The 24,395-nt window shown below is 50.9% G+C and overlaps 13 protein-coding genes across 13 annotated transcripts; 6 read left to right on the forward strand and 7 right to left on the reverse strand.

Annotated features, from left to right (window-relative positions):
* Positions 1 to 42: 42 nt before the first annotated feature.
* COCCADRAFT_8260 (uncharacterized protein) lies at positions 43 to 903 on the reverse strand (the record flags this gene model as incomplete). Its single annotated transcript, XM_007717955.1, has 2 exons — positions 43 to 587; positions 678 to 903. 2 exons carry the CDS (start codon positions 901 to 903, stop codon positions 43 to 45), a joined length of 771 nt encoding a protein of 256 aa, XP_007716145.1.
* Positions 904 to 1,313: 410 nt separating this feature from the next.
* Positions 1,314 to 3,680, reverse strand: COCCADRAFT_8261 (uncharacterized protein; the record flags this gene model as incomplete). The annotated part of the gene is made up of 6 exons (XM_007717956.1): positions 1,314 to 1,567; positions 1,619 to 2,516; positions 2,565 to 3,309; positions 3,370 to 3,464; positions 3,532 to 3,601; positions 3,661 to 3,680. The coding sequence occupies 6 exons, from the start codon at positions 3,678 to 3,680 to the stop codon at positions 1,314 to 1,316; spliced, it is 2,082 nt and encodes a 693-aa protein (XP_007716146.1).
* Positions 3,681 to 4,545: 865 nt separating this feature from the next.
* On the reverse strand, positions 4,546 to 6,688 carry COCCADRAFT_8262 (uncharacterized protein; the record flags this gene model as incomplete). Its single annotated transcript, XM_007717957.1, has 7 exons — positions 4,546 to 5,390; positions 5,449 to 6,228; positions 6,286 to 6,370; positions 6,420 to 6,468; positions 6,516 to 6,537; positions 6,585 to 6,624; positions 6,680 to 6,688. The coding sequence occupies 7 exons, from the start codon at positions 6,686 to 6,688 to the stop codon at positions 4,546 to 4,548; spliced, it is 1,830 nt and encodes a 609-aa protein (XP_007716147.1).
* Positions 6,689 to 7,135: 447 nt separating this feature from the next.
* On the reverse strand, positions 7,136 to 8,500 carry COCCADRAFT_40093 (uncharacterized protein; the record flags this gene model as incomplete). The annotated part of the gene is made up of 5 exons (XM_007717968.1): positions 7,136 to 7,404; positions 7,455 to 7,522; positions 7,576 to 7,952; positions 7,998 to 8,066; positions 8,210 to 8,500. 5 exons carry the CDS (start codon positions 8,498 to 8,500, stop codon positions 7,136 to 7,138), a joined length of 1,074 nt encoding a protein of 357 aa, XP_007716158.1.
* A 138-nt stretch (positions 8,501 to 8,638) lies between these two features.
* COCCADRAFT_106284 (uncharacterized protein) lies at positions 8,639 to 8,791 on the reverse strand (the record flags this gene model as incomplete). Its single annotated transcript, XM_007717969.1, has 1 exon — positions 8,639 to 8,791. A coding segment is annotated over one exon (153 nt), but the record flags the coding sequence as incomplete, so codon positions are not given.
* Positions 8,792 to 10,610: 1,819 nt separating this feature from the next.
* Positions 10,611 to 10,835, forward strand: COCCADRAFT_106252 (uncharacterized protein; the record flags this gene model as incomplete). The annotated part of the gene is made up of 1 exon (XM_007717970.1): positions 10,611 to 10,835. One exon carries the CDS (start codon positions 10,611 to 10,613, stop codon positions 10,833 to 10,835), a length of 225 nt encoding a protein of 74 aa, XP_007716160.1.
* Positions 10,836 to 11,588: 753 nt separating this feature from the next.
* COCCADRAFT_106256 (uncharacterized protein) lies at positions 11,589 to 12,513 on the forward strand (the record flags this gene model as incomplete). The annotated part of the gene is made up of 3 exons (XM_007717971.1): positions 11,589 to 11,651; positions 11,691 to 12,059; positions 12,109 to 12,513. The coding sequence occupies 3 exons, from the start codon at positions 11,589 to 11,591 to the stop codon at positions 12,511 to 12,513; spliced, it is 837 nt and encodes a 278-aa protein (XP_007716161.1).
* Positions 12,514 to 12,604: 91 nt separating this feature from the next.
* Positions 12,605 to 13,113, reverse strand: COCCADRAFT_40096 (uncharacterized protein; the record flags this gene model as incomplete). Its single annotated transcript, XM_007717972.1, has 2 exons — positions 12,605 to 12,850; positions 12,925 to 13,113. The coding sequence occupies 2 exons, from the start codon at positions 13,111 to 13,113 to the stop codon at positions 12,605 to 12,607; spliced, it is 435 nt and encodes a 144-aa protein (XP_007716162.1).
* A 628-nt stretch (positions 13,114 to 13,741) lies between these two features.
* COCCADRAFT_8266 (uncharacterized protein) lies at positions 13,742 to 17,085 on the forward strand (the record flags this gene model as incomplete). The annotated part of the gene is made up of 2 exons (XM_007717958.1): positions 13,742 to 16,484; positions 16,535 to 17,085. 2 exons carry the CDS (start codon positions 13,742 to 13,744, stop codon positions 17,083 to 17,085), a joined length of 3,294 nt encoding a protein of 1,097 aa, XP_007716148.1.
* Positions 17,086 to 17,501: 416 nt separating this feature from the next.
* COCCADRAFT_8267 (uncharacterized protein) lies at positions 17,502 to 18,215 on the forward strand (the record flags this gene model as incomplete). Its single annotated transcript, XM_007717959.1, has 1 exon — positions 17,502 to 18,215. The coding sequence occupies one exon, from the start codon at positions 17,502 to 17,504 to the stop codon at positions 18,213 to 18,215; it is 714 nt and encodes a 237-aa protein (XP_007716149.1).
* An 859-nt stretch (positions 18,216 to 19,074) lies between these two features.
* COCCADRAFT_106234 (uncharacterized protein) lies at positions 19,075 to 19,800 on the forward strand (the record flags this gene model as incomplete). The annotated part of the gene is made up of 1 exon (XM_007717973.1): positions 19,075 to 19,800. The coding sequence occupies one exon, from the start codon at positions 19,075 to 19,077 to the stop codon at positions 19,798 to 19,800; it is 726 nt and encodes a 241-aa protein (XP_007716163.1).
* Positions 19,801 to 22,274: 2,474 nt separating this feature from the next.
* COCCADRAFT_106262 (uncharacterized protein) lies at positions 22,275 to 22,982 on the forward strand (the record flags this gene model as incomplete). Its single annotated transcript, XM_007717974.1, has 2 exons — positions 22,275 to 22,498; positions 22,553 to 22,982. 2 exons carry the CDS (start codon positions 22,275 to 22,277, stop codon positions 22,980 to 22,982), a joined length of 654 nt encoding a protein of 217 aa, XP_007716164.1.
* Positions 22,983 to 23,268: 286 nt separating this feature from the next.
* Positions 23,269 to 24,135, reverse strand: COCCADRAFT_8270 (uncharacterized protein; the record flags this gene model as incomplete). The annotated part of the gene is made up of 3 exons (XM_007717960.1): positions 23,269 to 23,403; positions 23,498 to 23,665; positions 23,800 to 24,135. The coding sequence occupies 3 exons, from the start codon at positions 24,133 to 24,135 to the stop codon at positions 23,269 to 23,271; spliced, it is 639 nt and encodes a 212-aa protein (XP_007716150.1).
* Between the last annotated feature and the right edge of the window lie 260 nt (positions 24,136 to 24,395).

The raw sequence follows: 24,395 nt of genomic DNA on the forward strand, positions 1-24,395 counted from the left end.
ATAACCATAACATTTCTATTCCTACAACCCATACAACATCATCTACGCCCTCGCCTTCCTCGCCTTGGGCTTCGCAACCTTCTTACCCGCACTCCTCAACCTCTTCCTCTCCACATTCGCCTTAATCCTCAAACTGCGCTTTCGCCACGCCGTCCACCGATCTCCAGGCACAAACTCCTTAACCTGCACTCCGGCCCTCTCGGCCGCACGTCCAATCACCCAATTAGCCTCGCGGTACGCATATCCCTTTCCAGACCGCAGACTCAATTCTTTCTTGCCGGCTTCCCTCGGTACCTCAGTTTCCGCTGCTACAGCAGTTGCTTCGGGCGTAGATGTTACAGGTACGGGCTTGAAGTTTAGGCGTCGCCTCCGAGCGGCGTTGGCTGGGTAGGGAAGTGTGTGGTCTTTCTCGAGGGCAACGCCGATGTATTGGCGTTTAGGGTGCAGTCTGGGATCGCGGTAGTACCGTACGTAGCCGGATTCTGTGGCGAAGATGCAGTGGTCGCGGCCGAATTTGCAGTTTTCACCCGGGAACCATGAGGTGCCGCGTTGGCGGAAGATGATGTTGCCTGGGATTACGTATTCGCCTTTTTGCCTTTTGTTAGCAATTTGTTGTACTTCTCTTGTCCTTTCTTTGTGGTTGTTCTTTTTCTGGAGATTGTGTAATCAAGACGTACCTCCACTCTTCTTTGCGCCCAGTCGTTTTCCCGGTCCATCTTTTGCGCCGTTGGCTCGGCCTTGGGCTTGATGTGCCGAGTGTCGTACAAATGAGAGGACTGGGGTGGGTGCAGCAGAGCCATTGGCTACGCGGAGGGCATCGAGAACACGGGTAGAGGGTGCGATAAAGGCCGTAGATGTCGCTATCGATGCGCGGACGGGCGCGAATATCCGTGGGAGCAGCATGGCCGCTCTGTTGCTGGAGAGGGCGGGCATTCGAGGTTGCAACTGCGACTTTTCGAGATATCCGCGTGGTCCGTGCGCCAACTCCGCAAGTCGCTGGTCAATGAACAATCTCAAGCCCTTGCGATCATCTCGCTGCTACTACTCTTCCAAGATCAATTGATAGCCGTTCTGGTCGCTCATGAATCTTGGCGCATCACTATATCAACAAGCTCTGTTTTCTAACGTAAAGCATACAATACCAAACCGTCGTTTCAATTAATTCATGCCAATGTAGCGTACACATCTCATCCATCACCTGTGAAATGGGCCCTCGTAACAAAAATCTAGTATGCTAGCACCCAAAACACCTTGCAGAGAATGCCGACCCATAGAACATAAGCGTTTAGCACCATTACCCGCTACCCAGACATTTACTGTACTTGGTTGACAATCTCTTGCGCCTTGGTCAGACTCTCCACCATCTGCAGGCAGTCCTTCCTCCTCTTGACCGTGTACTCGGATTCCTTCAGCAATTCGTCCAGCTCGTCCGTCTTGTACATGTTGGTGAGGAGCTCGCCCTGCATGTTCTCCTTGGTCCACTGTACGAGATTCAACATGATAGCCTTGGGTACCATGTCAATCATTGTCCGGCGGACAATGTTGAAGTAGGATGTGATCAGTAGTTCTGCAAATGGTTAGCAAGCCGGCATTGAAAAACACATTAGTCATGACTTACTAATAACCTCAACCTCCTGAGACTCCTTCTCCGAGAGGGTACCGGAGGCCTTGAGCGTAGGTGGCGGAGGCTCCATGGCAGCCATCTTCTTCTTGTTCTTGCTAGCAAAGAATGAGCCGAAGAAGCCACCTTCTCCGGAGTCAAGTGTAGGAGAGATAGATCGCGGTGGTACGGAAGGCGGCAGTGGCTTTCCGGTCTTAGGATCAACTTGTTGGGGCTTGTTGCTGTTGTGTCGTTCGTGTACAATGGCCATGGCGCGCGAACCGTTGATGAAGTCTGGGTGACCAGTGTTGATGTAAACCGACTCCATGGCGACAAGGTCCTTGACAAGCTTGTTGGTCGGCTCCATTGCCTTCTTGAAGAAACTGACAACAACTTGGTGCAGCTTTTCCTTGAGCGCAGGATACCTTCGGAAAGCATTCTTGTTGAGCAGCTGACCAAGGATGCGGATCAACTCGTCGTAGACGAGACTGACACACTTCAAGCTGGGGTCTTCGAGTCGCTTGATCTGTTGCTTGACAATAAGCTCGAAAGCCGTAGTGCCGACGAACAGCGCAGGAGATGAACCAGAAGAGTTGTACAGAACTGTTCGGATGTCCATGTCCTTGACCTGGTCAAAGGGATCGACAGCCTTGACACCGTTGGCGTACAGCTCGTGGTAAACGAACGAAATACGAGCACCACCGGACAGCTCGACTGCGGATAGTTCCTGGTTGTTTCCTTCAAGCACTCCACGGTATTCATTGGTAAACTCCGTGATCATGTTAAGAACAATGTTGGAGCTGTTGCCCAGCATGGAGTTACCAAGTGATGAAAGCTCAGCCTGATACTTTTGCAGCGAAGACGAGATGCGCGCTTTGATGTCGGGGAGAGTTTGCTTGATGTGCATCATGAGAATCTATGGTTGTTAGCTCACTGTTGTGTATGTAAAAGCGCAATAACTCACCAAGTTCAGCTTGCGGGCCAGGTAAGGTGTACCGCAGTAGGCTGCCTTGTTACGGTATGCCTTGTGGTTTTCGAAGTACTGCCTCTCATGCTCGAGCGCATAGGAGATCGCCTTCTTATTCTCGATATCCCTCTGACCTCTGTTCACGACAGGAACGTAACCCAATCGCAGCGGGATAATGCGTCCAGCGAGAATATCCACAACGTCGGTTCCCTCGTCCATCAAGTCTACCTTGGTCAAAACACCAATTGTCCGTTGTCCTTCTGGGTCGACCTCGCGCGCGAGCTTTAGACCGTCCGAGTTGGCCAAATCGGTGTTGGCGGCGGTGACAGCAAGAATGATAGCATTGGGCTTGCTGATCTGCTTGAGAACCATCTCACGAATTTGTCGCTCGATATCCCTAGGTTGATCTCCAACAGGCACCTTGGTCAGACCGGGCAAGTCGACGAGCGTAAGGGTGAGGACATTTGGTGAGTATATCCTCAGGTTGATGGGCGCTGGCGAAATTCCTGCATTGCGACCAGTCTTTTGCTCCGTCTCCCTTACAATCTCATCTCGTATCTTGCTAAAGTCATGGAACTTTTGGCCGGGAATGTGCAGAAACTCGCCCCATTCGTCGACATTATTCTCTTGGTCTGTGGTCTTTGCCCCCTCGCCAGTGCCGTTGGCTTGTGAACTGGATGCGCGGTTGATGAGTTGGAGAATGAGCGGCCTTCGGGTGACGATACCGGTTCCTCGGGGCAAACTACAGGGCTGTCGTCAGCATGCCATCGCCAAAGCGGTGTCGCAAATTGCAAGCACTCACAAGTCTCGTCCGACAATGTTTTCAAGCACCGAACTCTTTCCGCTAGACTGCGATCCTACGACTGCGATTTGGGGCAAATCTATGGGGTTTTGGACCTGAGTCAGGCATTAGTCTACGTGTTGCGAAATGGAGTGCTGAGGGAGGTAAGGGGTAGTAACGTACTCCGACGGTGGTGAATACATCCTGGAGCTTGTTGACGAGTGTAATCAGCCCCGGATCGTTTACGTTGATACTGTTGGAATGTTAGTTCTCCTTGTTGCGAGGGGCTGCCCAAAACATGAATGTGCCTACGCATTAGGGTTTGCCGCCATGGTCGGCGATTTGTGGATTGTGTTTTTCAGGCGTCTCTTATAGGCGCTTCAAGAAGGATGGATGCTTAGGGTTTAAGCAGAAGGGCGGGTGTTGTGTAGAGTATGCGAAACGGAGGTGTATGAGATCTGGGGGTTCTTGATTGCAGGTTGCGTAGCTGCTACAGGTTGTAACGTTTGGGAGCCCGAGCTTCGATACGCTGAGTACGCCACACAGCTCAGCCACACTACTCGGCTTCCAAACCCCCAACAGAAGACGCAGATTGATACCAGCAGCTTCTAGCACCAATAGTGGCAGTACGCCACAAGCCATATATTTTTCTGCCAATGATACTTTTGTAACAGGCATTATTAACACACTGCCCTGGGTTTGCAATGGGTTTGCGACAGCCAGTCTTTTTTGCGACACACGTCACTAGTCATATGACTGATATCAAGTGCCCTCGACCGCCTTGGTGACAGCGCACCCACACATCCATCCCTCACCCGTGTGGCAAATATCCCTTTGCGACCAGGTGATAGGCAGCGCCATCACAGGACGCGAAGCAGCGTCGTCATCAGATCAGGCACCCGTCCCATCGTCCCCGGCCCAAACCCAAATACGGCTGCCTAATAGAAACTATAGTAGCACGGCCTTTTTACCCAACTTTACAAAAGAAGTAGGCTTGACTTGATACATAGACACAGTATGTTCCTGACTGGATGACATGCGGTGCAGCCAATGCGTCTGTTAGAAACCTTTCATATCATCTCATTTTCACACCATATCGGTCTAGTGTACACATCTCAACGAACATAGAATATATATTGTACTCAGTTGCCGCGATTATCAACCAACAAAAAGACTGTCGCCTCCGGTCACATGTATCTACTCGTCAACCACAGATGCAAACTTCTCGGTCATCTTCTGTAGCAGCTGCTCGTACTTCTTCGTGACTGCCTCCTCGCCATCGCTGGGCAGCTCGAACTTCATCGAGCGAAGCTGTGACTGAATGTCCGAAGTGGCGTCTCGGATCTTGGGCCATGAATGTCCTTGAGATACTGCCTTCTGCGCCTCGTCGTGGAAAGCCATCATGTTCTTCATCATCCACTCCGTCTTCCACAGCGGGCAGAACTGGTCGTAGTCCGAGTATCCGTTTTGCTGCAAGAAATCCTCCTTGAGTAGCGTAGCCACATCGAGAGTGATCTTGTCGCTGTCACCGAGTGCAGACTTACCCACAAGCTGCACGACTTGGTCGAGATCGTCGGATGTCGTCAGAAGCTCCTTGATGCGGTCACGCAGCCGTGGGAAATCGGGGTTGTTCTTCGCATAGAACTTGTCCAGAGGTGTGGTGTACTTGCTGTAACTGATCGAAGTGTTGACCGATGGGAAATGCTTTCGCTGAGCCAGCTTCTTGTCCAAACCCCAAAAGACTTGCACAATGTTCAGTGTACTCGTAGTCACGGGATCAGAGAAATCGCCTCCTGGCGGGCTGACGGCACCGACGATTGAAACACTGCCGTATCGCTCGGGGCTACCCAGAGCCTCAACACGTCCAGCACGCTCGTAGAAAGACGCAAGCTTAGCACCCAGGTAGGCAGGGAAACCTTGGTCAGCAGGCATTTCTCCGAGACGACCGGAAATTTCTCGAAGAGCTTCTGCCCATCGGGACGATGAGTCTGCCATCATCGCGACATCTTTACCTTGATCGCGGAAGTATTCGGCCACAGTAACTGTATCATCTTGTTAGTTACCTGGTCTTAGTACGTAGAACAAGCAGTGAGTACTTACTACCAGTGTAAATTGAAGCTTCACGGGCAGCCACAGGCATGTTAGAGGTGTTCGCAATAAGAGTGGTACGCTTCATGATGGGTTCTTGCTTGCCGTCGACAGTGATGGTGAGCTCTGGGAAATCCATCAAGACTTCAGCCATCTCGTTTCCGCGCTCGCCACAACCAACGTATACAATAATGTCACTGTTGGAGAACTTGGACAGAGACTGGGAAATGACAGTCTTGCCGCATCCGAAGGCACCGGGAATGCACACAGTTCCACCCTGAACACTGGGGAACAGGGAGTCGAGCACACGCTGGCCGACAATGAGCGGCTGGTCCGAGGACATCTTCTCGTTGGAGGGGCGAGGCACTCGGACGGGCCACTTGTGCATCATGCTGTACTCAGTCTTGGTGCCATTGAAGTCCAGCTCCAAAATCTTCTCATCAACAGTGTAGCTGCCCTTCTCGGCGATGCGAGTAATGGTGCCCTTTGCGCGGGGAGGCAGGAGGATCTTGTGCTCGCTAAGAAGACTGTTCTCGAAGACGGTACCAAAGACATCACCACCGGTGATGTGGTCGCCGACCTTGAGCGATCCTGGCGTGAAGTCCCACTTCTTCTTGCGGTCGAGAGCGGGCAGATCAATACCGCGGGGAATGTAGATGCTCTTTGCGTCGTCGGCAATGCCCTTGAGGGGACGCTGAATACCGTCGTAGATGGTCTCCATAAGACCAGGGCCGAGCTCGACAGACAGCGGCTGTCCGGTACGGTAGACGGGGTCGCCGACGGTCACACCAGCTGCGAAACATTAGCCAAGATTTCACACCAAGCTTGATATGTCGGCGGAGGGCGTACCAGTCTCTTCGTAGACTTGAATTGTGGCCTTGTCGTTTTCGATTCGAATGACCTCACCCACAAGGTTGTCGTAACCAACACGGACCTGCGACTGTCAGTAACGGTCCCATCAGATATGGATATGGCGCACATACAAGCTCGTACATGGCACATCCAATCATGTTCTCGGCGATGATGACGGGACTGAATGGGTAAGTATATGTCCGGAGCACTGCCTAATATAAACGTACCCGGAGATGGAGAAGATGGCGCCTGTCTGGAGTCAGCGGATTGTTTGTCGCAGCATTGCTGAAGCTTACCATGTTCCTGGCCGCCCTCCGACTTCTGGTCCTGCTTCTTCTGCGCCGTATAGTCAGTTGCCTGTACGAGAGTCCAAATGCATCTAATTGCTTACGGGAGGCATCGTGTATATCTATATGTCCCACTCGCTGTCGTTGGCTTGTAGGTGGTATTGTTGCAGCCTCACGATGCGATGATGATTGCAGTAGTTGGAGGTTGAGCTTGGACCATGCGCTAACTCTTGGTGGGGACCTTCCTTGTCATCTGCCACCAGCCAACCGCGCTCCGTCACTGTTACTATTTGTCCCGCTACTACTGCTTTTACTAGGAATTTACAGCGAACTTCTTTATTTTTTAATACAGGATATAAACAGCAATTCCAATCGGCTCAGTTGTGCATCAGACATCATTGAAGTTCTGAGACATGTACGGTGCACAATCATTTTCGCAGAGCTATTCATCTACGTCATCGGCGAAACCGCATTCAGAGCTGCTCCGGTAAGCTGCAGTTGATAATTATCAGTACACTGCATGCCGCCCACGTCTCCCCAGCCTTTTCCAGTATGACATGTTATTCTGAAGACCCATTCATCTCAACCAAGGTGTCGTTCCGCTCGCGACACTCCCTTTTCTCTGTTGCGTCCGCAATACTGGTTCGCAGCATGTGTGTGCTTGTTAAAGCCCTCGAAGCCCGCCCATCCTCTGCCGCAGACAGGGGCTGCTCGGAAATGATACATGGTATAAAGCGTGCAAGCAAAGGTTTCATCACGAGCAGCGATGCACAGATGATTGCAACATTGATCTCGATGGACGAGAAGACGATTGCAAAAGTGCCGCACCCTGCATTTGTTCAGGTTGATGTTGGATCAGAATGGCCTGCGGTAACTTACTTGTAACTTGCCCATTGACCATGGCATAGCGGACAAGAGCAAGGCGTAGAATTGTTATGATGCACACACTGTGTTATGTGTCAGTGTCTAAACACTCGCTCGATGTCATCAAGATACGCACAATCCGCCCAATCCAAATACGACCAATAGACCAGTCTTTTGCCGCTTCGGAAGACTTAGTCGGCCGACGACTGGAAGAGGCAACGTCCAAACTGCGACATCGACTACAATACCAATGATGCTGGTTGACCAAAAGTGCCGCTCCTTGTTCATGCAGACTCCAGATATTGTGACATCCCAGTAACTTCTAATTGGGCGGCAAAGGAAAATGTTACCCAACGCGCCCCAGGCTGTAGCGCTGAATACAAGGATGAGAAGAATGTAGCAACTCCACAAAACGTGTGGGACAAGCGAAAAGAGGCGAATGTATTGTAGTATGAGGGACGCTTTGACAAGATTGCTCGCTAGATGATAGAGAATGGCTTGAGCCAACACGAGCTTCATGCAGTTAGCCTAGTACATTCACACATCCAGGCATCTTACTTTGAGCATAGCAGGTAGCAATGCGGGGTATGTGGCGTCTTCTCCAAGATCTGCAATGTCGATGCTAACCTCTATACCTCAGTTAGCTACCCCATCAAACCTCAATCGACTCTAGTGAACGCGTGCCTTGCCCAATGACTGCCGTGAAGCCTATCGACAGCAGCTACGACGGTTAGGGTTATTTTTTTGGTGATATCAACAGACACACTTACCAGAGCAGCTGTGATGAAGTAGTCCTCTAATCCGATTCTACTTGGATTCGAACAAGTTCGGCTGCATAACCGCAGAATGACCATTACTAAAGCGAGGGCGGTGAAGATGACTGTAGGAACGAGGGCGTCATAGCCGATGTCTGCGGTTGCTTTCGATCTGATAACAAACCAGCTTGGTGATTGCGCATGCGTCATAACGGGTTCAGGTGATGTAGATGGGGCGTATAGCAGCCGTGAAGCATTTGCAAAGCGATAGAGTGGCTCCGGATGTGAAGGTGTGCTGCAAGCCATTACAAGTCTATCCCTATGGCGACATGTACATGTGGTCTAGGCTGATCTTTGTGCCTCGGGAGAATATCGTGATAGTGGTTGGCATGATGATGCGGAGCCACTGAGGCCAGCATTTTCCGATCTTGTTCTTGAAGCAAGTCAACGCCCACGATTCGGTATGCGATGCTGAAGCAAGTGACTATTTGGTACGCATATCGGCTTTTCAAACCGAGACATCTCTTTGAAGATTAAATGATTTATTCGAGGAGGTTGGACTGCTGCTCCGGAATATAGCGAAGCGCATGCGCTGGTTCACACGTGCCCATAGTATGGTTCAGAGCGGGGTTATCACCTGCGGGCTAAGGCCTTCCGGTCTGTACCTGTGTGTAGCCATACGACTTTCCCGGAATATGTTTCTCTTGGAGGCCAATGATATTTCATAGAAGAGTAATGCTAAGAAAAAGATCCAGATGTTGTTCTCGAATTGTGTTGGGGCAACTGCGTGTGGAGAGCAGTGGAAGCCACTCGGAGAATACCTCTAAGCGACGCGCCCCTACATGCTACTTTGACGCATTAGCAGTAGAGTGACGTACGAGACAGGCACATGTGAGGACCTCTCGAACAAAGGGCAATATTTACCGACTTGAGCAAGCCGATTATTTGCCAGGTGTCTATATGTTAGCAACAGGATAATATGAGTTTCCTGGTTGTTTCCAGCTCTGACAGGAGGCATTTGTTGGCAGAGACCATAACAAGCCCGGTGTCATCTCTTGGGATGCAAGGGTGATTCGGCGACACAAGACATGAAGTTGTCAGCGTGAACATGGATATTGCATGGAATTTGCCTTACTGGCGACTAGTGGGAGCCAAACAACTCAGAATAGTGTAAATGCAATGCCGACGTGGCCGGTCCATGTGAGCACCATCTGGGCAGAGACTGCGCATCCTAGTGAGATGTTGATGAGATGGTATCATCATGAGGGAGCCAAGCAGCCAAGGCAAAAGTTGAACAGTTAAGAACTAGGGTGCATGTTCAAGTGGGCTGGTGTGCAGCTGCACCGGAATTTGTCACCATTCTAGGAAGCGGTGTGGTTGAAACGCATTACGCCGGGCGCCTGGCCAATGTTCCCCAATTAATACAGAGTAGGCGAACAGCAGGTGTGGCAGAGGGTAGTCGCGCGATACCGTATGTATGTACTCACGTACTCTACATGCTATACGCTTGTGCTTGTTTGGTCAGATGTGGAAGATTTTGACAAGCATCCCGGGCCAGCTGGGGCTTACGCAGTAGCCTCCTAGTGATAACAAGTAGCATCCGGGCTGACAGGGGTTGGGGCGCAAAGATCGTTACAGTGTGCTCTGATGGCGTAACATCAGCATGCGTGGGGACGCCGAATACGAGGGCGTTCACGAATGTGCGTTGAGGACAAAGGTGTCGGGTACGGATTAAGCTTTTCGCAGGTGTTCAAACACATGTGTGGGATTCGAGGGAGAGCCACTGCAGTGGTGTTTGGACAGGGTAGGCCGAGCACGCTAGGCGCCGTTAGCGCCGATTACGCATATGGCGATTTGGAATCAGACCGTACCGAGCGTATGGTAAGCGTGGGCATCTCTGCTCGGGTACTCGATTGGGCCTTGTCCCGTAATCTAGTATTTGTCAAGTATGCAAATCCATTTCCCGACCTCACGGCCGCTGGGTCACGCCTACCTACTGCCGCTGTGCCGTTGCATACTCATTGGCGGGTTCCTATCGCCCGACGCCTTGCATGCTTCTGCGGGTCCGCATAGGTCTATGTACTCTAGGTCTGTGTAGGCTGTCATTTTGTTCGTCTTATTCGCCATGCGCGCATGTACTGTTGTTTTGCCACTCTAGTGAGAGTCTCAAACACGTAATTTGACGGGGCCGTTGCTCGGTAGGCCTGAATCGTCATTTCGGGACATGTTTCGGAGAACTTGGCCCGCACGTATCACGGAGTATTTCTTCCATATGCATGGATAGGAATTGTGCTGTGACAAATCGACAAGAGCCATATATCTATCCGTGGAGCACCACTTTTTTTGGCGGCAGTAAGTAGTGTCGTTGACCTTGAGATCCAAGTCTTGATACCATTTCCATCCTTTCACAACACCAATGGCTCCAGCCTCTCTTCACCAGTCGTCACATCCATTCCTGACACCTGCGCGCGCATCGGACATATCGTCATGGACACGATCAGTACCCGAACGGAGCTCGAGCTCGTCCACTGAGTCTATTACCGACGCTCAGTCACGCCAAGCTGCCATCGAAGCCTATCGACAGATGAAAGCTGCCCTCTTCTCGAGATCTCTCCATCCAAACCTTTCCCGGTCTACCTGAGCATTTTTCACACTGCCACGACACTGCAACAGCACTGTTCTGGCATATTGCCACATTACGATTTACGAAACACTCTCCACCAAGACGAGCCATTATGAACCAACGTCGTCCTCAGAATTGCCCATCACTAGAGTTTTGATTGGTTAAACTCTCAACAATACCCCGATGACCTGGCGTGGAGTTATAATTAGGGCTGTCATAGCTGCCTTTTAGGGCGTTTGTGGAAATGAAGTGACTAAGCCTTATGGCCGGTGTTTGGAGTACAGATAACTACTATGTAATTAGATCAGGTTTTGTTTTTAAGTATTTGGGTTCCTGGACGATGAAAAGCGAGATGGCGCGCCACAGCGTCTGGTACTATACTTTAATTATCCCTTAATGTAGACATCTTTGTTTCCCGTACCACTGACGTAGGCCTGTTCACGTGAGAGGCATCTGAGTGCAACATGTTCTTGGATATGATTTCTTTTATTTCAGACCCCAGACCTAATCTAATAGTCAGATGAAGTCCGTATGTGCAATACGTAAGTCATAACCAAAAGCTGACCGTGCTCATAATCAGGTTGAACTCAGCTATCGTCCCTGCCCGGTTGCATCATTTCCGCGCCCGCTGCCCGCTTATCGATATGGGCGGGTCCGTGCACCAAAAGTTGATTCAACGCGACTTTGCGAAAACACGATCCGACTACCTTCACTGCAACCACATTCCAACTCGTCCACTCGCTTGCGATACCATAGTTTTTACCTTTGAAAATGTCGGGAAACACACCCAAAACCATGTCCAAAGGACTTATGGGCATGAAGGCAAGTTGCTGCGTCTTCGCGTGCTCACGGCATTTGCTAACCCATGCATAGTTCATGCAGCGTGCTGCAGCAAAGTCTTCGCCTTCGTCGCCGGCTACCTCCAATGGGCCTCCTGCTAAGAAGGCGCGTCTGTCACATGGTGCATCCGTCGTGGGAACTTCAGATCAAGAGATTATACAATCAGGGCTCGATGCCGAAGAAGCAAAACGTCAGGCGGCACTTGACAAGGCGGCGCAATACGCGGGTGAAACCAAGTGGGTACTGAGCTTTCAAGATCCTCTTAAGGGGAAGCGACAAGATGCTATGCAGGTCAGGCACGCGGGGTATGCGGAAATTGATGCGCAAGACGATTCAGAGGAGGACGAAGAGGACACCAGACCTGTGAGAATGCAGTTTGGTGGTGGTGTCAAAAAGGCAGACGTGCGTATCATCTGACTCGAGTAGTTTCCCGTGGCTAACAGTGTTGTAGACCTCGGTACCGATGGTAAAAACGGAGGACTCGGAATCCGACTCGGAGTCTTCATCGGACGATTACGACTCGGACGACGCTGCAGCAGATCTCATTCGACAGACGAAGCGCGAAATGGCTTCGGAAAAGCGAGAGTCCAAGAAGAAAAGGGCAAGCATGGGTAACAGCACGCCAAACGGAACACCAACGCGGCAGAATGAGAACAGAAGCCTCAATGGCTTAACATCTATTTCGGGCGGTCGGCGATCGGGTGGCGGCGGAGGAGGCATTAGTGGAGGATCTGGTCGCATGAACAATGTGGATTGCTACAAATGTGGGGAGAAGGGGCATATAGCAGCAAACTGCTCCAACCCGTCAGCCCCACGGGGATCTGCGGGTAGAGGGAACGGCAAAGGCCGGAGATAGGAAGGGCGCGCGCGCTGGCTTGACATTTATACGCCTTGTACGGTTCAATGATACCCCGTGGAGACTTGGTCTTCTTCGATCGCGAGTGCGATCAGCCAACCTTTTGTCCGTTTTCCACGAGCATGTACTCGTCGCCAACCATCATCTTCATCTGGCTGTCGTCCATGAAGTTGTCGTGGTCGCCGTTCAAAGCAGCGCCTTCCTTGTCGTACATGAACTTGGCTAGCGCGAGATAGTCGGGGAAGACAAAGGTGCAGATGGCGTCATAATCCATCAACTTTGCGTTTCCCTGCATAATGTCCTGGATGGCCTTTCGGTCGCGCTCAAGATGGTACGTCTGTTGCGGTCTCAGCCTGGGCAATGCCACAAACGCCGTGAGGGCAGAGTATATAGTAGAAGCGAAGCGCCTACAAGGCTGTAGCTGATGATTCCATGGCGCTGGAGGATGGGCACGGCCCTCTGCGCATGCTTATTGTTATAGTAGTCGATAAAGTCTTCGTCCGACATGCCCTGCTTCTTTTTGATGTAGATTGTTGCCTTTACGACCTTCCGGAAGCCCTCTGTGTTGGGATAGCCGGCCTGGAACGATTTGGGCACCATGTTGGCGCCAGACGAGAGGAAAGGTGGACGGGTGATTGCAGCAGCGCCGATAATAGGCGCATGGCCCGTCTTATCGACAATCTACGGCCCACTTGATCTCATGTTGAATCCCTTCCGGGGGCTCGGATCTCCGCCTTTGGTTGTCTACTCTTGTCGCGACATGCTCACTCCTCCGCATCCGCCCGCTGTTTTCTTTTTAGTCTCCCTCACCGCCCATTGCCTGCCTTGGGCGCACTAGCTCTTCTGGGTTGCTTGCGAGGTTACTGTTACAGCCATTGGAGCAGTACCGTGTTGACAACGCCTGTCCCCTTTACGCCTTCACAGCCATCGGCTGGCTCCACGGCAACTCTTGTGGATGCTCCGCTCTTTAGGCGCACGACAGTCTCTGGGAAATCTGTCGCTCGTACCACGACCCCAAACCGCCCCATATACACTACCCGCTGTCACATTGGTCGCGCGGTACACAGTACCGTCAGCAAATTGCCCAGCGTTGATCTCGCCCGCCACTAGTCTCCGCCAGCCACGCCGCATATATAACTCTCCCCTCCCCCAGACTGCCATCGCCGCGCCACCTGCGACCCAGCGAAGCCTCACAACCGCACCAAGAAAAAGGAATCGGTTAGCCAACATGGCTGGAGCGTTGGAACGGGAGGCTGTTCGACAGAGAATCGAGGATCTCGAGAGGCCGCAGCTCGACGACCGCTCCTATCGAATCGTCACTCTACCAAACCAATTGGAAGTCCTTTTGATACACGAGGCGGAGACCGACAAGGCCAGTGCGGCGCTGGATGTCAATGTGGGCAGCTTCAGCGATGCGCCCGATATGCCAGGCATTGCCCATGCTGTAGAGCATCTGCTGTTCATGGGCACCGAGAAGTATCCAGAAGAGAATGCGTACAATCAGTACCTGACGCGCCACGGTGGCTATTCAAACGCCTTCACCGCCTCAACATCGACAAACTATTATTTCGAACTCTCCTACGCTGCCACATCGCCCACGGCCAGTAAGGCTGTGACACCAGAAGCATCATCGACAAACCTGTTGGAGTCGGCAGATGAGTCACCGCTACGAGGCGCATTGGATCGCTTCGGCCAATTCTTCATTAGTCCGCTGTTTCTCGAAGACACGGTGGATCGCGAGCTCAAGGCAGTGGATTCAGAGAATAAGAAAAACCTCCAAAATGACACTTGGCGCATGCACCAGCTCAACAAGGCGCTCGCCAATCCCAATCACCCCTACAACCACTTCTCCACAGGTAGTTACAAAACCCTACATGACGAACCCATAGCACGTGGCGTCAAGATTCGTGATGAGTTTATCAAGTTCCACTCGACGCACTACTCCGCCAACAGGATGAAGTTGGTAGTCTTGGGTAAGGAGAGTCTGGACACATTGGAATCATGGGTAGAAGAAATCTTTTCAAAGGTGCCAAACAAAAATCTCGGACAGAACCGCTGGGATGTACCTGTCTACACAGAGACAGAGCTTTTGACGCAAACCTTTGCTCGGCCAGTTCTCCAGTCTCGGTCGTTGGACCTTCAGTTTGCCTACCGCGACGAAGAGAACTTTTACGAGTCGCATCCATCAAGATACCTTAGTCATTTGCTCGGTCATGAAGGCCCTGGTAGCGTTCTTGCGCACCTCAAAGCGAAGGGTTGGGCAAATGGACTCGGCGCAGGAGGCTCGACTCTGTGTCCAGGGTCAGGGCTGTTCACTGTAAACATCAAGTTAACAGAGGATGGCCTGAAGAACTATAAAGACGTCGTCAAAACTGTCTTCCAATATATTGGTCTGATGCGCGATCAGCCACCCCAAGAGTGGGTAGTAGAAGAACTGATGCGCATCAGTGAGGTAGAGTTCCGCTTCAAGCAAAAGAGCCCACCAAGCCGGACTGCCAGCGGGCTGGCAGGTATCATGCAGAAGCCATATGACCGCAAGATGTTACTCAGTGGGCCAGCCGTTATCAGGAAGTTCGACGCCAATCTGATCAATGAAGCCATGTCATATCTGCGACCAGACAACTTCAGGTTGACCATCATTAGCCAAGATTTCCCAGGTGGTTGGGATCAAAAGGAGAAATGGTATGGGACGGAGTACAAAATTGAGAGAATACCAGGAGATTTCCTTGCAGAGATCAAGGAGGCTTTTGAAAGTAAGAGCCGACCAGCAGAGTTGCACTTCCCCCACAAGAATGAGTTTATACCAACTCGATTGGATGTTGAAAAGAAGGAGGTCGCACAGCCAAGCAAGGAACCAAAGCTTATTCGCCACGATGACAATGTCCGCATATGGTGGAAGAAGGACGATCAGTTTTGGGTGCCCAAAGCCAACGTTCACATCTACTTCCGAACACCAATGACCAACGTTACCGCACGCGTTACACTTTTGTGCACGCTCTATCGCGAGCTTGTGAACGATGCTCTGGTCGAGTATGCTTATGACGCTGATATTGCGGGGCTGGTGTATGATTTCACCAACCACATCAGTGGTTTGTCGATAACAGTTAGCGGCTACAATGACAAGTTGCACGTGCTACTGGAGAAGGTGTTGCTCCAGGTTCGGGATCTGGAAGTCACGGAGGATCGTTTCAATATCATCCATGATCGCATGCTACGGTCTCTACGCAACTGGGAGTACGGACAGCCTTTCCACCAGGTTGGCACTTACTCCAGACAGTTCAAGAGCGAAAAGTGTGTGATGAACGACGAGCTACTTCCAGAACTGGACAACATCACAGCTAAAGATGTGCAGCAGTTCTTCCCGCAGATCCTTGCCCAGTGCCAGATCGAGGTGCTTGCGCATGGCAACTTGTACAAGGAAGAAGCTTTGAGAATCACCGACCTTGTAGAAAGGACTATCCAGCCCAAGCGGCTGCCTGCGAACCAGATCCCCACCCGCCGAGGTCTGCTTTGGCCTTCGGGGTGCAATTTCATCTACGAAAAGCAATTGAGCGACCCGGCAAACGTCAACCACTGCATTGAGTACAACTTGTACGTTGGACATCACTATGACAACGTCACCCGTGCCAAACTATTGCTTCTTGGACAGATGACAGATGAGCCTTGCTTCAATCAACTTCGTACCATTGAACAGCTTGGTTATGTCGTCTTTTCTGGGTCCAGCTTCCACGACGTCTGGTCTGGATACCGCATTTTGATTCAGAGTGAGAAGGACTGTCGATACTTGGAGGGCCGCATTGAAAACTTCCTCAATACTTTCGAGGGAACGCTTGCTGCAATGAGCGAAGAAGACTTTGAGAGCCACAAGCGAGCCATGATCAACAAGCGCTTGGCGAAGCTCAAGAATCTTTCATCAGAAGACAACAGGTTCTGGAATCATATCTACAGTGACTCGTATGATTTCCTACAAGGTATGTCTGTCCATAGTCCTAACAGTGTTACGGTGCTAACAAACACACAGCCGACGTTGACGCTGAGAACCTTGAAAAGCTCTCAAAGAAGGGCATGATTGAATTCTATGGCCGATATGTCTCGACGTCATCTTCACAGCGTTCCAAGCTGTCAGTGCACCTCCAAGCACAAGCCAAGGCCAAGGAGCCATCGATCGAGGAAAAGAAGACTTCTGCTGCTGCTTCGCTTCAGATCATTCTCACCGAACACAAACTCAAGTTTGATGATGCGGCTTTCCAGACTCGCGTGGCCGATGCATCGTCCATTGACGATATCTCAAAGGCTGTGACTCGTTATCTGAGCGAAGACATCAAGGTGGAGGGTGATGTTGCAACCAAGGTGCTAGATGAAGCAAAGGCTGCCCTCGGTGTCGCCGAATCTGGCTTGCCAGCAGCACCACAAACACTAGATGCGGCTGCGGATGTAGAGAGTGTGGTTGATGCGTCGCATCCTGTGCTCATCAAGGATGTGCATGCGTGGAAGGCGAGCATGCAGATCAGTACCGGCGTACGGCCAGTGCGGAATCTGGATGAATTCGTTGATGTTGTAGAGAAGCTCTGAGGATGATGTCAAATCCTCAGATGTTCGAAGCAGTCGCATGCAATAGAATAGTGTAGACAAATGGGTCGGCAACCTGTCCATCGCAGCGTAATAGCAAACATATTAACGACAGTTTTATGCACAACCTATTTCATTGCATGTGCATTCTGCTCTGCAAGGGCCTCGTGACCATGTGCTGATACTAGAATGATCAAGGGACAAGGCTCCACATTTGCTGCATGGCAGAGGCGCGATGAACGAGGCTCGGCCCGCTTGACTGCCGACGACTTCGTCATACACAACGGAACACCCATACCCACCCAGCATGGAACTGCAGCACCCTCTACCGCGCAAAAGAAAACTCGAACCTGCGGGGTGGAGGCTGAAGTGAAGAGAAATATCAAAACTCAAAAGAGGCGGAAGCATTGGCGACAACCATGCTACGAAGAAGCCTCCTTCGAGCAACTGCACGTCATCAACCTCACTGCACGCGCAACCCAACTCTCCGCCGCTACGCCACAGACCCCGTATCGCCCGTCACGGCGCCAACATCCCAATCGCGAATCGACCGCTTCAACCGGCGCCTACCCAAGTTCCTGCACAAATACACGAATGCCCTCGGCAACGCGCCCGTCACACACATAACCTCGTTCCTCATCCTCCACGAACTCACCGCCGTAATCCCCCTCTTCGGCCTCGCGGGCTACTTCCACTACACGCACTGGCTACCACCCTGGATCGCAGAAGGCGCATGGATCGCATCGGGCGTGGAGCGCTTCGGTCGGTATTTCAAGCGTAAAGGTTGGATCCGTGGCGAGGAGGCGCTGGAGGCGGAGCGCGAGGTGGACGATATGCAGAAGAAGCAGAAGTTGCGGACGGTGGATCAGGCGTGGAATGTGGGTGAGGGGGGTGTTAGGCTAGTGGTGGAGTTTGCGACGGCGTATGCGGTTGTTAAGATGTTTTTGGTGCCCAGGATTGTGTTTAGTGTGTGGGCTACACCCACGTTTGCGAGGTGGACGGTTGCGCCTGTGCTGAGTAGGTTTAGGAGGATGTTTGGGAGGAGGAAGGGTGTGGAGGGTAAGACGGCTGGGGCAGGGACGGGTGCTGTAGGAGGGGGTGCTGTGCCGAAGAGTGGGGTAGGTAAGAATTGATGGTGTTGTGGAATCTTGCTGAAGATATCTGAGGCTAATTGATGCTGTTGGAATCGGGGGTGAAGTCTGGATTCCCCTTTCATCCCTGTACAAACGCCTTGGGTCAAGGTTTGCTTCGCTTTCATCAACTCTCAAATCCGTCTTACTTTCTTTATCGTCAGTCCAATCCAATTCGGATTTGCTTTACCCCACACCCTCAACACCATGTGCTTCGACGGCAACGGCGACGAATATGAGTACGAAACTAGGGTTGAGGTCCGGAATGGCGAGCGCCATTTAGTCAACACCTACTACCCACGCCATGGCATGTCCCGCCGCCGTAAGTACGGATTTGGCGGCTCTTACTACCCTTCGCGATACTATGCTCGCCCGCCTCCAGGCTACTACACAAACAGGGAGTACGCCTATCTGGATCGCTACCCGAATGTACCGCTGCCTCAAGACTTTATCAGAGATGTGTATCCCAAATCCTACTCTGTACATGGGTACGGAATGGGATATCGTATTGGAGCTCGCGCTGCTATGCCGAGGCGTTACTCAATGGTAGGTTTCTTCCACTTCCCCCTTCCACTGATTGCGTTGCCTTCTGCCTTTTCTTCCTCACACCGCTGCTTTTCTCCATTACTATTGGTTTGCATGAGGCACTACAAGCTGCGGCCTTCGAGTCCTGGCGCGCGGCTTTGCTCTTGAGTTCCGTTTGTCAGGTGGGTGTCTCACATGGGCCTTCACCTTGACTCTTTCCTTGCTTCGCTACACTGCAATTCCTTGATTGCCGCCTATCCCACTTCCTCACCTCAGCACCATCGCAACCTCCAAGGCCTCAATCACTTCCCAAATTCTCACGCAAACCGCCGCCACGATGGAGGCGTACCCCAAACCTCGCCACCAGTACATTTACACCCCTCGCTACGGGCAACGCGGCATCCTCAGCTACGCGGGTCAAGCCCCCAATGGCGCCGCACCCACAGGCGTGATTGGCGGCGCCTATGCCTACGGAGTTGGCTACTCAGCAGCCGCAGCCTGTCAACCTGTGGTATACAACACTCGTCCCTTCTACGGCTCCACCTACCTCTACCCCTACTACAACCCTTGCTACACCTACTACAACTCCTACCTCTACGGCTCCCTATATCCCCTTGCTAACTTCTACTTCCCCTACCAGCGGTCCTACTACAACACCGTGCCCGCCTACGGCCACACAGCACACGTCTATCCCCCGGGCCATGCTACAACAACAACTACTACCTACCACGTAACCAACGCCCAAGCCCCCCTGTACGCCTCACCCACCGCCCAAATCCTGCGCGAAACCCGGCCAGCATATGTTCACGGCCACGCTTACACACCGCAAGCCCCAACCCGTGAGGAGATTCAGATTGAGAATCGCCGCATTGCCACGCAGGGTGGTGCGTATGATGCGCGTAAGATTCGGCCGGCGGATGCGCGCGACGACGACCCGTTCTGGTGCCGCGAGGTCAATGGCGAGTGGCATCTGCGATCATATTATCAGATTGAGAATGAGTGTCATCCGGGACGGTGGATGATGGATGCTGAGATTGGGTTTTTGGTGTTTCATCGGGCATAGATGAGGGCTCCAGTGAGTGTGGTGTGGAGGTTATTCGAGGGGGCGACTCAGATTATATGGAGTGGGGATGAGGAGAGACGGTGGATGCTTTATGTTCTGGTTTTTTTGATTTATGGGATACCCTTCTTTTTTTGGGGTGTTCAGCCAGGTCGACGATGATGATTTGGCAGATTGGCGTTTGGAATCTTGTCATCTTTGCAGGCGGATGTGAATTCGCTAGGATACAGTCTGATTGCCCTGCTGATCACGAAGTAGTAATGAAGTGAGGAATTGGATGAGAGTTTACAGGAATCACAATGATGAATTCGATTGAAGTTGTTACTTAAAAGTTTCTTTGCCATCTCTGTTCACTATACGTGGACAAAACTGAAGACATGTACATTAACACGTCATTTCGGAATTATAAATGAAAATACAACGATGGCCATCGGATACTGCACCAACGGTACAACCACCTGCCCTCGTGCAATATCTTCAATTCCCCCTATTACCATTATCATATTCAACAAAAACGCATTCCTCCCACATCATACCACCTCCTTTTCCTCATACTATAAAATTAGCATCCCACATCCAACCATCGCAAAACGCTTAATATACATCATCGCATCGTCCCAGCATATCAATCCGCAAGCAAAACCCCAACGTCCAAATAAACCACTTGATCAACTCAATCTTTAATGCCAACACCACGACGCAGACCCCTAACAATTCTCCGAAAGACCAAAAAGAAAGAAAGAAAGAAAGAAAGAGGGATTTTACGTGAATAGCAGTGTTGACATACGTTGGTGCTACATACCGGCCCTTCAACTGAGCAGGTGGGTAGCGAGGTGGCGGGAAGTTTACATCGAGGATGTGAAAACGGGGCCTGTAGATTAAGAGAAATTCCGATAAGGAAAAGGATAATTTACCTGACGTTACACTGATTATTGTGTGTGAAGTATCGATTCAGCTCGAAAGAGCAAGATGTAAGGGTACTTGATATCCTCTGTATAAACCTTGCAGAGTCTAGAATTTGTGTGAGATGGAAATTGTGGGATTGAATATTGGGATGTGCAATGTTATTTTGGCAGCGAGGCTGTCGACGGTCGTTGGAGTGAGTGATTGGAGATGGATGAGTTTTTCAGGTAGATGATGGTTGCCGATATTTCTGTATTCGAAAGAGATGTTTGTTTAGGTTGGGGGTTGCAAGTGCGAGCTTGAGCGTCGAGCCCGCTTTGGTAGTTGTTATGGGTTGTCCCGTTGATACATCGACTTGTTGTGAGCGTGGTGGCACTGACTGATATCTGTCGGGGGTGTTGTGTATTTGGTCTGCTGTTTTAAATCGAATAGTTGCGTTCTTAAGATAGACAGGAAGAGGGGAAATTGTCTTTGCTGTGTACAAATGATGGCATCCAGGGTTCAAGGAATATGCCATTACGAATAGAGCATCTAGCATCTTCCAAGAATATTTAACTCTCCTGTCTCGTCTTCATCTATCTGGAGTATACTTCAAAGAGAACCGGTGGCTCCAAATCAGTGGCAGTACTAATAGATTCATCCTGGTCTCCTTTTCTATTAAAGCTGTAGTAGCTGTTCCCAGGGCTCCTGGGCAAGTGGGTGTTGCTTAGTATGGAATAGAAATACCGAGTAAATCAGATGCTGATACGTGATGAAGAAGATTCACAAATCCAATAAAATGCTTTGTTGGGGTTCTAATCGGCAATAGTTCCCCGATATTGAGAGCTAAGGCTTTCAGGTTCAGAGATGCACCTTGATTCCCGAACTGTTGGATGATTCTAACAACCAACAGACAAATTGAATGTCTAGAATGCACGAGAATGGCTGATAATGGTCACTAATTTGCAATTGATGAATTTATCGCAGGTTCAGCCCTTTGCGCGGTAGGTGCGTAGGCATGCGAATCCGTTTGCGTTGGCATTGCTACGTATGCACTGTGAAGAACTGAACAAGCGTACTACTTCGAGCACACAAATTGTTCCAACTATGATATCTAGTACAAGAGTAGAACTGGAGGATCCCAGAAATTACAGCTGAGGGTGAAAGGTCCCGCATATATTTTCCTAATAGTGGATACGAATATATTGGCATGTGTCGTGTACATAGTTGTCCCGTCTAACCAACCCCTGTATCAAGTTGGTATCTGTAAACAGTGTAAGTGAGTTCCATAAGAAAGTTTTCTACATGTTGAAGCTTCATATTTGATATGTCTTCGACATGCAAAGAAGAAATTGTCTGCTGGCTAAGTTGGGAATCCAAAAAACATTACAAGGCTATTAATCAAATATGAAAGATAAAAATAACAAAAAACAGTCAGAAAAAAAAGAATGATTGTTACAATGATACGCAGGACCTTTCATGTACCATTTCACTTATTTCCCCAACCCCGCTACAGTCTCGCCCTGACGTCACAAGCACCCCCACATTTCTCGCAGCTCACCTCCGAACCCTCCACCCGACAGACTTTAGCTCAGATGCCGCAGCAGCAACAACGACAACCCCACTCAACCGGCTCGCACCTAACCACCTTCCTCTTCGTCTCCATATTCGTCATATCGCTGTTCCCCGGAATCTTCGTCTCCATCTTCTGGGCGCCATACAACAGTCTCGCAAATTACTTTGTCCCCATACCCGCACCGCGCAAAAGCGTCGTCTGTACCAGTCCGAACATCTGTACTTCGCCGCCCATAATGTCTTGGTAAGTTCACCAACCCCCAATTGATATCAGTACATCAAAACTAACACCGCTCAGGTCGCAAAAATCCCTTACACTACCCTCGCGCTCCCGCGGCTGCTACCTAATCACCGACCACATCCTCAAAGAGGTCCCGGAAATCAAGCAGTACAAGACGGGTCTCCTCAATCTCTTCATCCAACACACATCCTGCGCCCTCTCATTAAACGAGAACTTTGACGAGGATGTGCGCGCGGATATGGGCACAGCGCTCGATCGCATTGTGCCAGAGGACAAGAAGAACCAAGGGCTTTATTTGCATGATGCGGAGGGAAGCGATGATATGCCGGCTCATGTCAAATCTGCGCTGATTGGCGCAAGTGTTACCATTCCGATTACGAATGGGAGACTGAACACGGGAACGTGGCAGGGTATCTGGTATTTAGAGTTCCGCGACTCGAAGCATACGCGCAAAGTGGTGGCTACGATTCAGGGAGAGAAGATGTAGAGAGGGGCTGGGTGATATGATATCCATGGTTAGATTCTAAGCAATATATTTTGAACTGTGACAATCCAAATTCGTAGAATTCAGCAATTACTGATCAAGTGCGCAACATGTTTGTAGTCTAAGTGCCCTATCTCAGTGTCACTCCTTAGCTGATCAGTTTTCCGAAATCAGTGTTAATATAGAATGGTCAAGGTCATGTGTCATTCACGCAGAATCAGTGGTAGGCCTGTTTACAGGACTCTTAATTGAAGCACATATATACACCCTCGCAAGACTTAGAAAGGATTTACCGCTGTGACAGCGGCTCATCGGTGACCTTCTGTGCCTCGTTGACTTCCGCCGCATTGCCCTTGGGTCCCAGTGGGTATGAAAGCTCGTGCTCGGGGGTAGCTTCGAGGACAGCGCGGTGCTTCTCGTGAGCCTGTGTAGTGTTAGCAACTATTCTGTCAAGCCCAAATCTGCCAATACTCTGCAATCCGAGAATTCCAATTTGAATTAAACATTTTAGTACGTACAAAGGGTACACCACAGTATGTGCACCAGCAGATCTGGGGCTTATCTGTGTTGATAAAGATTCGGGGGTGTCCGAGAGGACCTCCTCCTCCGTCACATGATACGACACGGTCGTGTGTCCAGCGGACAGGTTGCTGGTGGATGAGCTCAATGGCAGCATATGGGCGTGGCTGAAAAGTCCCTGTTAGCAATTGTTTCGTTGTTCTCGTTCTTCCCACTAGCAACCGCTTGTTCCCTGCCTCAGAACAGCACAACGCCCAATCTTCATATCCCCATCACAACTCCCAGCAGAGCCAAGACATACCTGATCCGCGATGATGGTCTGCTCAAATCTCGGCCCGCTCATCGCAACTGCCCTCGGGTTTTGACTCCTCGACCAGATGCCCTTGTAGTTGGGCGCCTGTGTAGTCCTCAACTCCTCGGCATCCTGCACAGACTCCTGGAGAACCTGGTCGAACGAGCCCTCAGAAGAGGTGGCCATTTCATTGGTTGCTGAGACATTCGGCTTCGCGTCGCGCTTGACGGGGTCGTTGGCGGGGACCTGGTTGCTGGTTGTAGCCGTCGAGACATAGCGGGCAAAGGGGCGGGAGGCGGCCGCTGCGCTGCGGGAGCGCAGAGCGCGAAGGGTGACGGGGAGCATCTTGGGCGAGGTGTTGGTGCAGACGGGCTGCGCAATTGCTGGGCGAAGATGCGGGTTGCGTGGTTGAAGTTGAGCTTCTGAGCATTCGCACTATACGTGACTTACATAAGCAGAGGTACTAACGTGTTCCACCAGTAAGCGGCCCACCCCAGTAAGTGGCCCACCCCACCAAACTTGACCTGACGTTCTACGCAATTGAGTCACAACAACGTAATAAAATAAGATAAAACTTGAAAAATATAATTTATTATCTAGCTCTA

This window comes from Bipolaris zeicola (assembly GCF_000523435.1).
Source record: "Bipolaris zeicola 26-R-13 unplaced genomic scaffold scaffold_205, whole genome shotgun sequence".
NCBI classification, from domain to species: Eukaryota; Fungi; Ascomycota; class Dothideomycetes; order Pleosporales; family Pleosporaceae; genus Bipolaris; species Bipolaris zeicola.